A 9,309-nucleotide genomic window follows, 5' to 3' on the forward strand; every position below is an offset into this window, starting at 1 on the left:
AGCTGCTTTCTTACACACAAACTCTAAACCCTTGGTGAATTGATGATTGTTTAACTAGCAAAGAAATTATAGTAACTAGATAATAAACATCTTCAACTTGTTACAATCCATAGTTTCTGTTGCTGTTGAGCTAATATTTGTGAATGTTATCACAGTGTGAAGCTCATTTTTAAAGAGTTTTATAGAAATGATTCTGTACAATTCTGCTCAGGTTCCATGTTTTTCTCATTTGTTCAATAAAAAGTTTCTTTACACATTCACTAGTGAAACGTTTAATGCACCAATTCTAATGATTTCTGAATTTTAATATATTTAAATAATCAGAAAATGGTCGCATGTTACATTTCATATTTTATTTTTACAGTATATTAAATGTAGCAAAGACTTGACACACGTTCCTTTAATAATTCAATGCTATAATGCACAGTATAGATATTATGCAAATCCTTTTCTTTAGGAACATTGGTTTTAAACAGTTTATACTGTCTGTAATCAAATAAAATTTAGACAGTGAAATCTAATTGTACAGTCTGTTTTGTTGATAAAAATAGATTCAGTAAAAACATTTTCACCTCTTTCTGATCTGTAATTGTAAGGAAGGTTTTCCTGCCACTGTCACCAGAGGTGTTTAAATAAGCAGAAGTGTTAAAACTGTAGGAAAACTGTGATTTAAATACCGAAACTGTAAATTGGTGTTGGCAAATTATTTACACTAATTAACATGTGTACAGATTATTGCCTGTTTATCAGTTTTCTACTATAAATTCTACAATAATTATTTTACAGTGTTAGTAAAAAATACATAACTAAACATTTTCGTTCAACATTTGTTTATTCAAAGATCAAACACATTACATTTCTAGCTTCATTTTCCAGCCAACTGATTTTAGTTAGAAATTACAAAGTTAAAATTGCTAAAATAATTTCTAAAATATTCACGTAAAATTGTGGACAGAAAAAAATGTATAATTTAAACCCTGATACACTCTGCTCTGTTTCAATAAAATCTATTATTACATTGAGTTAAATGATTTACCATATTATTTTACTATAATAAAAATAATACAGAATAATAATAATAATAATAAGGGTAATAGTAGTAATTTTACACACCCAACAGAATCAGTTACCTCTATAAACTGAAAGATTATATATTTGTTAACATTTAACAACTTAAAATAATGATAAAATAAAATATAACAATATAAAATAATAATCTTCAATATATTAGTACCCTGTCCAGGGTGTTCCTGTATTAAACCCAGCTTTCTATTGGAGCCGGACCCTCTGCATCCCTGACCAAGATGAGTGGTTGATGAAAATGAAATAATGAGGTTTAATGAGGTCATAAACAAAGAGATATGTGATTAAATGTCTCACTACACTGAAATAAATGCAGATCCACAAAATAACAGTGTAGATTACAGTAAATGTAAATTACTGTCATTAACACAATGTAACTTTAGTTACTAATCAATTTCTGAACATCTTGCTTCTACTGCTAGCTAAAACTCCTACTATACCAGGGGCTACAGCCACACCCACTGCTGCTTTTAGGAAATCACCATTATGAACCACTTCTAAGTCCACCTTAATCGCTCCCATCATCCACATTGACATCAGTCCCTGAACAGGATTTTTTCTTAGAACCACATACCCTACTGCTGCTGCTGCTAGAACACCAGCTCCAATGTAAAACAGTGTTTTGTGTTTTTCCCAGAATTCTTTCCAGGTTGAGCCCTGTGCTTCCTCATGCATCTCATTAGCGTAAAATCCTCCATTACGCTGCACTCTGGTGTCTCTATTTTGTGGAGGATTAGCGACCTGCTGTCTGTTGTTTGGTTCTGCTCTGGTAAATATTTGATTTTCTTCTCCATTCTGCTGCACCATCCTGTTTATCTTCTGCAGAAGTTCAGTGACCTGCTGTCTGTTCTGTGGTTCTGCATTATTAAAGATGTGAAATCTTCTTCCACACTGATCTAACACCCTTCTGAGATGTTCATTTCTGCCTCTGTCTTGATGTATTCTTTCCTCTCTTATACCTTCACCATGGGTGAAAAGAATGATCATGTGATTTGTAACCTGCTCACCAAAAACCTCCTGAAACCTCTCAATTATTTTTACTTCCTGTTCTGTGAACCTCCCAAACTCTACAACCAGAATGAAAGCATGAACTCCTGGTCGTGAGAGATAAACACTTCTGCCCAACTCCACCGCTAACTGATCTTGTGGCAGTGCTGTGTCAAATAATCCTGGTGTATCAACCACACGTATGAACTTTTCTCCTACCAGAGTCTCTACAAGTTCACAGTGTTCTGTTACAGAGTTTGTAGATCTCTCTGATGTAAATACATTTCTTCCCAGGATGGTGTTTCCTGTTGCACTCTTCCCAACACCAGTCCTCCCCAGCAGCACGATCCTCCGTTCCTCCTGGTCCATTTCAGCAGATCTGATCTGGATCAAATTAGCACAAATAATACAGTCACATGTCAATTTAAACAGCATACATAGAGTAAATGTAACCACACTTTTTAAATATAGTTTATCTTTCCTGACTGATACAATTAATACTCAGCAACAAAATATCAGTTAGCTCCATCATAAATTATATATTTATAATTAAATTATCAATTCCAAATGTTTCTTTTATGTTACAATGATTATTAAAATCCAAATACATACAGTGTATCACAAAAGTGAGTACACCCCTCACATTTCTGCAAATATTTCATTATATCTTTTCATGGGACAACACTATAGACATGAAACTTGGATATAACTTAGAGTAGTCAGTGTACAGCTTGTATAGCAGTGTAGATTTACTGTCTTCTGAAAATAACTCAACACACAGCCATTAATGTCTAAATAGCTGCAACATAAGTGAGTACACCTCACAGTGAACATGTCCAAATTGTGCCTAAAGTGTCAATATTTTGTGTGACCACCATTATTATCCAGCACTGCCTTAACCCTCCTGGGCATGGAATTCACCAGAGCTGCACAGGTTGCTACTGGAATCCTCTTCCACTCCTCCATGATGACATCACGGAGCTGGTGGATGTTAGACACCTTGAACTCCTCCACCTTCCGCTTGAGGATGCGCCACAGGTGCTCAATTGGGTTTAGTCCATCACCTTTACCTTCAGCTTCCTCAGCAAGGCAGTTGTCATCTTGGAGGTTGTGTTTGGGGTCGTTATCCTGTTGGAAAACTGCCATGAGTTTTCGAAGGGAGGGGATCATGCTCTGTTTCAGAATGTCACAGTACATGTTGGAATTCATGTTTCCCTTAATGAACTGCAGCTCCCCAGTGCCAGCAACACTCATGCAGCCCAAGACCATGATGCTACCACCACCATGCTTGACTGTAGGCAAGATACAGTTGTCTTGGTACTTCTCACCAGAGCGCCGCCACACATGCTGGACACCATCTGAGCCAAACAAGTTTATCTTGGTCTCGTCAGACCACAGGGCATTCCAGTAATCCATGTTCTTGGACTGCTTGTCTTCAGCAAACTGTTTGCTGGCTTTCTTGTGTGTCAGCTTCCTTCTGGGATGACGACCATGCAGACCGAGTTGATGCAGTGTGCGGCGTATGGTCTGAGCACTGACAGGCTGACCTCCCACGTCTTCAACCTCTGCAGCAATGCTGGCAGCACTCATGTGTCTATTTTTTAAAAGCCAACCTCTGGATATGACGCCGAACACGTGGACTCAACTTCTTTGGACGACCCTGGCGAAGCCTGTTCCGAGTGGAACCTGTCCTGGAAAACCGCTGTATGACCTTGGCCACCATGCTGTAGCTCAGTTTCAGGGTGTTAGCGATCTTCTTATAGCCCAGGCCATCTTTGTGGAGAGCAACAATTCTATTTCTCACATCCTCAGAGAGTTCTTTGCCATGAGGTGCCATGTTGAATATCCAGTGGCCAGTATGAGAGAATTGTACCCAAAACACCAAATTTAACAGCCCTGCTCCCCATTTACACCTGGGACCTTGACACATGACACCAGGGAGGGACAACGACACATTTGGGCACAATTTGGACATGTTCACTGTGGGGTGTACTCACTTATGTTGCAGCTATTTAGACATTAATGGCTGTGTGTTGAGTTATTTTCAGAAGACAGTAAATCTACACTGCTATACAAGCTGTACACTGACTACTCTAAGTTATATCCAAGTTTCATGTCTATAGTGTTGTCCCATGAAAAGATATAATGAAATATTTGCAGAAATGTGAGGGGTGTACTCACTTTTGTGATACACTGTAGAACAAACAAACTAAAATTATGAATATAATTATCAGCACATGAACTGCCTGTTTGTAACAAGTACCAAATGATAACACACTGCCTGAAGTGATAATAAAAAGTCACAAAAACATAGATACCTCACGTGATTACTCCCCAGGGGTATAATCACTGAAATTGTAAATAATGTTTTAGCAAGGAGTGAGTACAAAGAAAAGGGGGTTGGTTGCCACTAAGGGCCAGCTACTGGATCCACCAATGAGTGACAACCCAAACTCTGAAAAAGAAAAGAATCCTTGCCCCCAAAGCTTGACATGATTAGTTCTAAATCTTATGTATTGAGTGCTAAACATTACTTACTTTTACTGTAGATGATGTATGTTACAAACTCTTTTCTCCAAGCCCTTCCTTTGTAATCTGTGTCTTCTCCTTAAAGAAAAGTCAGTTATTTAGATAATATAAGGAGAACATAATAAAAAATAATAATATAATAATAATAAATAAAAATAAAATAATAAAATACTTGTTCAAACATACACACACACACACACATATGTGCCATCTGATTTCCACCTTTTTGTACGCTCAAAGAAGCTTTAGGGGGAAGAAGATTTTCATGTGATGATGATGTAAAAGCAGCAGCACATCAGTGGCTATGAGCTCAACCACAAACATTTTTTTGCAGATGGTATTAAAATGGTACATCACTGGGAGAAAATGCATCACAAAGTAAAGTGACAGTGTAGAAAAGTGAGTTTGTTGTTTTTGAAATTCTATACATTTTGAAAACTATAAATGCTAAGATTAATCAACATTAAACATAGACTTATGAACAGACAAAGTCAATGGGTAACTCACCACTACATATCTAAAAAATAAAATAATGATGATAAAAAAATCATCAGAGATACAAGAACAAGGAAGAACAAGGAAAGCCCAGAAACAAAGAAGTATGTGTACACTGGGTGTGTTAAAAACCTAGTGAGCTGCCCTGCTGTTTTCCTCCCCACACAGGCAGCTGCTAACATCGTGATAACATCGGGTTTCGTGGTGGCACAACGTGCTAGCATGTTAAATAACATCTTCCACACACATTAAAGCTCTTAATCAGACAAGAACCAAAACTGACATACAACAATGTTATAGAAAACCTCTCAATACTTAAAAAACTCTTAACTTTTTAAAGGTATTTTTAAAGTCATTAGGAGATATAGATCGGGTGCCTACATGGACATTATTGGCTCAGTCCAGGAGGACGGGCCAAAAGAGTTCATAATTGCTGCTGCAACTGTGACCTCTGATGATTAGTCAAGAAGCTCCACAGAAACTAATGGTGAATAATGGTATAAAGATGGTAATAATGGTAAAAAAATGGAGTTAACTGCACTGTTCTCTGTGCGTGATACTGATCCCTGTGTGAACTCACCTCCTGCAGGTAAAGATCAGCAGATGACAGTGTGTGTTAGATGTGTTAGGTACGACTCTACCTGGTCAGGGTCTGTAGCAGTAGAAGAGATACAACTGGGGAACTGGATAATTGGGAGAAACAAGGGAAAAAAATAAAAAAATAAACAAGTATTAAAAAGCATATTTACATGGATTTTAACAACATGGAAACAGCATGAATGTAATAAATGTAATGTAATAAATAAAATATGTAATAAATAAAATAGTCTTAATTATTTTAAAATTAAACAGCATTTTAATAATTTTTTTTATAAATATAAACATCACACCTCATAAGCTTGTTCATTATTACATTTTAATCTCAATTCTAAATGGAACTTTGTTGGTTATTTAAGTGAAATTTCCCAGTTTTACGTTATAGAGATGGTTTGTTGTCTGACTAAACATCTGAACTAAATCTGATTTTATATTTAAATGCTGCACAGGAGCTTTTATTACAGGACCTGATGCTGAAGATTTGAATAGATTTGAATAGATCATTTAAATCAGATCTATTTTTGGACCAAGTATTTAAACAAAATATCAAATAAATCCCAAAAATGAATCCCACACATTTATGAACACATAATTTTACATACATGTTGATATTTTACATTTTAATCACTAATTCAGTTAATAAAGTACAATGACATGAACATCAGCTCATCCTGGTTAAAACAAAATGGTTCTAATGTTACATGTTCGTGATCTGACCGCGGTCACGCCATCTGCACTTTAAAAAAGCTCGGTCACGCTATCTGCACTTCATTTTTTACTGCGCGTTTAAACCGTATTATACGGTAATACAGCTGCGAAGATGAAATCATCTCTTTACAGCTTAATATACATTACTACCGAGTTCTGATGCACATAAAGTGTAGCAGAAACAAAAGTGTGTTACAATCTATGCATAGAGCAATCTAAAAGGTTAGAAATTCAGACCTCTTTTATGAAAAAAGTGTATTTCTTTGTGTACAGACCGCTATTTTAAGATCAATACAATGAAATTAACAAATCAAATTGTTATTAAGTGCCACCCATACAGTTATGAAGAACACTTACTCTAGTACTCATGGTGTGATTTTGGGACATTTTTACTATAGGAATTTAAAATAATGGCATACCAAACTTGAGTAAAGTGTCTATTTGGTAGTGATTACACTACATTTAAAGTCCAATAAAATTAACAAATCAAATTGTTATCAAGTGCCACCCATACAGTCACGAAGAACACTTACTCTAGTACTCATGGTGTGATTTTGGGACATTTTCACTGTAGGAATTTAAAATAATGGCATAACAAACTTATGTAAAATGTCAATTTGGTTGTGTTTACACTACATTTAAAGTACAATAAAATAAATAAATCAAATTGTTATCAAATGCCACCCATACAGTCATAAAGAACACTTACTCTCGTACTCATTGTGTGATTTTGGGACAATTTCACTGTAGGAATTTAAAATAATGGCATAACAAACTTGAGTAAAGTGTCTATTTGGTAGTGAATACACTACATTTAAAGTCCAATAAAATAAATAAATCAAATTGTTATCAAGTGCCACCCATACAGTCATGAAGAACACTTACTCTAGTACCCATGGTGTGATTTTGGGACAATTTCACTGTAGGAATTTGAAATAATGGGATGTCAAACTTAAGACAAATGTCAATTTGGTTGTGTTTAGACCACTATTTGAAGATCAATGAAATGAACAGATCAAATTGTTATCAGGTTCCACCCATACTGGGATTAAGAACACTTACTGTAGTACTCATGGTGTGAGTTTGGGACAATTTTACTGTAGGAATTTGAAATAATGGGATGTCAAACTTAACAGAAATGTCGATTCGGTTGTGTTTACACTATTTAAAGACCAATAAAATTAATAAATCAATTTGTTATCAGGTTTCACCAATACTGTCTTTAAGTACACTTACTCTAGTACGCATAGTGTGATTTTGGGACAATTTTATTGTACAAATATGAAGTAATATGATAACAAACGAGTAAAATGTCTATTTGGTTGTTTACATACCACTATTTGAAGATCAATCAAATTAACAAATCACATTGTTATCAAGTTTCACCCATACTGGCATGAAGAACACTTACTCTAGTACTCATGGTGTGATGTAGGGACAATTTTACTGCACAAATTTGAAGTAATATGATAACAAACTTATGTAAAATGTCAATTTGGTTGTGTTTACACCACTTTTAAAGTCCAATAACATTAATAAATCAAATTGTTATTAAGTTCCACCCATACTGGCATTAAGTACACTTACTCTAGTACCCATTTTGTTATTTTGGGACAATTTTACTGTACAAATTTGGCGTAATGGATAACAAACTTGAGGAAAGTGTCTATTTGGTTGTTTACACACCACTATTTAAAGATCAATGAAATTAACAAAACAAATCAACTTGTTATCAAATTCCACCCATACAGTCATAAAGAATACATAGTCTAGTACTCATGGTGTGATTTTGGGACACATTTACTGTAGAATTTTGGAGTAATGTGATAACAAACTTTTGTAAAATGTCTATTCGGTTGTGTTCATGTAATCTAATTAATTATTAACAAGTAAATGTAATCTAATTGTTATCAAATGCCACCCCTAGATTCATAAACTACACTTACTCTAGAATGTACAGTGGGGCCAAAAAGTATTTAGTCAGCCACTGATTGTGCAGGTTCTCCTACTTAGAAAGATGAGAGAGGTCTGTAATTTTCATCATAGGTACACTTCAACTATGAGAGACAAAATGAGAAAAAAAATCCAGGAAATCACATTGTAGGATTTTTAAAGAATTTATTTGTAAATTATGGTGGAAAATAAGTATTTGGTCAATAACAAAAGTTCAACTCAATACTTTGTAACATAACCTTTGTTGGCAATGACAGAGGTGAAACGTTTCCTGTAAGTCTTCACCAGGTTTGCACACACTGTAGCTGCTATTTTGGCCCATTCCTCCATGCAGATCTCCTCTAGAGCAGTGATGTTTTGGGGCTGTCGCTGGGCAACACGGACTCCACAGATTTTCTATGGGGTTGAGGTCTGGAGACTGGCTAGGCCACTCCAGGACCTTGAAATGCTTTTTACGGAGCCACTCCTTCGTTGCCCGAGCGGTGTGTTTGGGATCATTGTCATGCTGGAAGACCCAGCCACGTTCCATCTTCAATGCTCTCACTGATGGAAGGAGGTTTTGGATTAAAATCTCACGATACATGGCCCCGTTCATTCTTCCCTTAACATGGATCAGTCGCCCTGTCCCCTCTGCAGAAAAACAGCCCCAAAGCATGATGTTTCCACCCCCATGCTTCACAGTAGGTATGGTGTTCTTGGGATGCAACTCAGCATTCTTCTTCCTCCAAACACGACGAGTTGAGTTTTTACCAAAAAATTCCATTTTGGTTTTATCTGACCACATGATATTCTCCCAATCCTCTTCTGGATCATCCATATGCTCTCTGGCAAACTTCAGACGGGCCTGGACATGTACTGGCTTAAGCAGGGGGACACGCCTGGCACTGCAGGATTTGAGTCCCTCTCGGCGTAGTGTGTTACTGATGGTAGCCTCTGTTACTTTGGTCCCAGCTCTCT

At 36.2% G+C, this 9,309-nt stretch overlaps 1 protein-coding gene across 1 annotated transcript; it reads right to left on the reverse strand.

The window, feature by feature from the left end:
• Positions 1–864: 864 nt before the first annotated feature.
• On the reverse strand, positions 865–5,742 carry LOC134335990 (GTPase IMAP family member 9-like). The gene is made up of 4 exons (XM_063018661.1): positions 5,675–5,742; positions 4,609–4,677; positions 1,874–2,454; positions 865–1,780 (listed from the first exon to the last, which is right to left on the reverse strand). The coding sequence occupies exons 3-4, from the start codon at positions 2,437–2,439 to the stop codon at positions 1,474–1,476; spliced, it is 873 nt and encodes a 290-aa protein (XP_062874731.1). The 5' UTR covers positions 2,440–2,454; positions 4,609–4,677; positions 5,675–5,742; the 3' UTR covers positions 865–1,473.
• Between the last annotated feature and the right edge of the window lie 3,567 nt (positions 5,743–9,309).

The sequence above is a fragment of the Trichomycterus rosablanca genome, chromosome 2 (genome assembly GCF_030014385.1).
Source record: "Trichomycterus rosablanca isolate fTriRos1 chromosome 2, fTriRos1.hap1, whole genome shotgun sequence".
Lineage (NCBI taxonomy): Eukaryota > Metazoa > Chordata > Actinopteri > Siluriformes > Trichomycteridae > Trichomycterus > Trichomycterus rosablanca.

Bases quoted from the DNA above. Each gene is read 5' to 3' on its own strand.
- LOC134335990 (XM_063018661.1), bottom strand. From the start codon at position 2,439: ATGGACCAGGAGGAACGGAGGATCGTGCTGCTGGGGAGGACTGGTGTT. The intron at 1,781-1,873 runs AGAAGAAAATCA...AGTGCAGCGTAA, and splicing joins AGGATGGTGCAGCAGAATGG to TGGAGGATTTTACGCTAATG.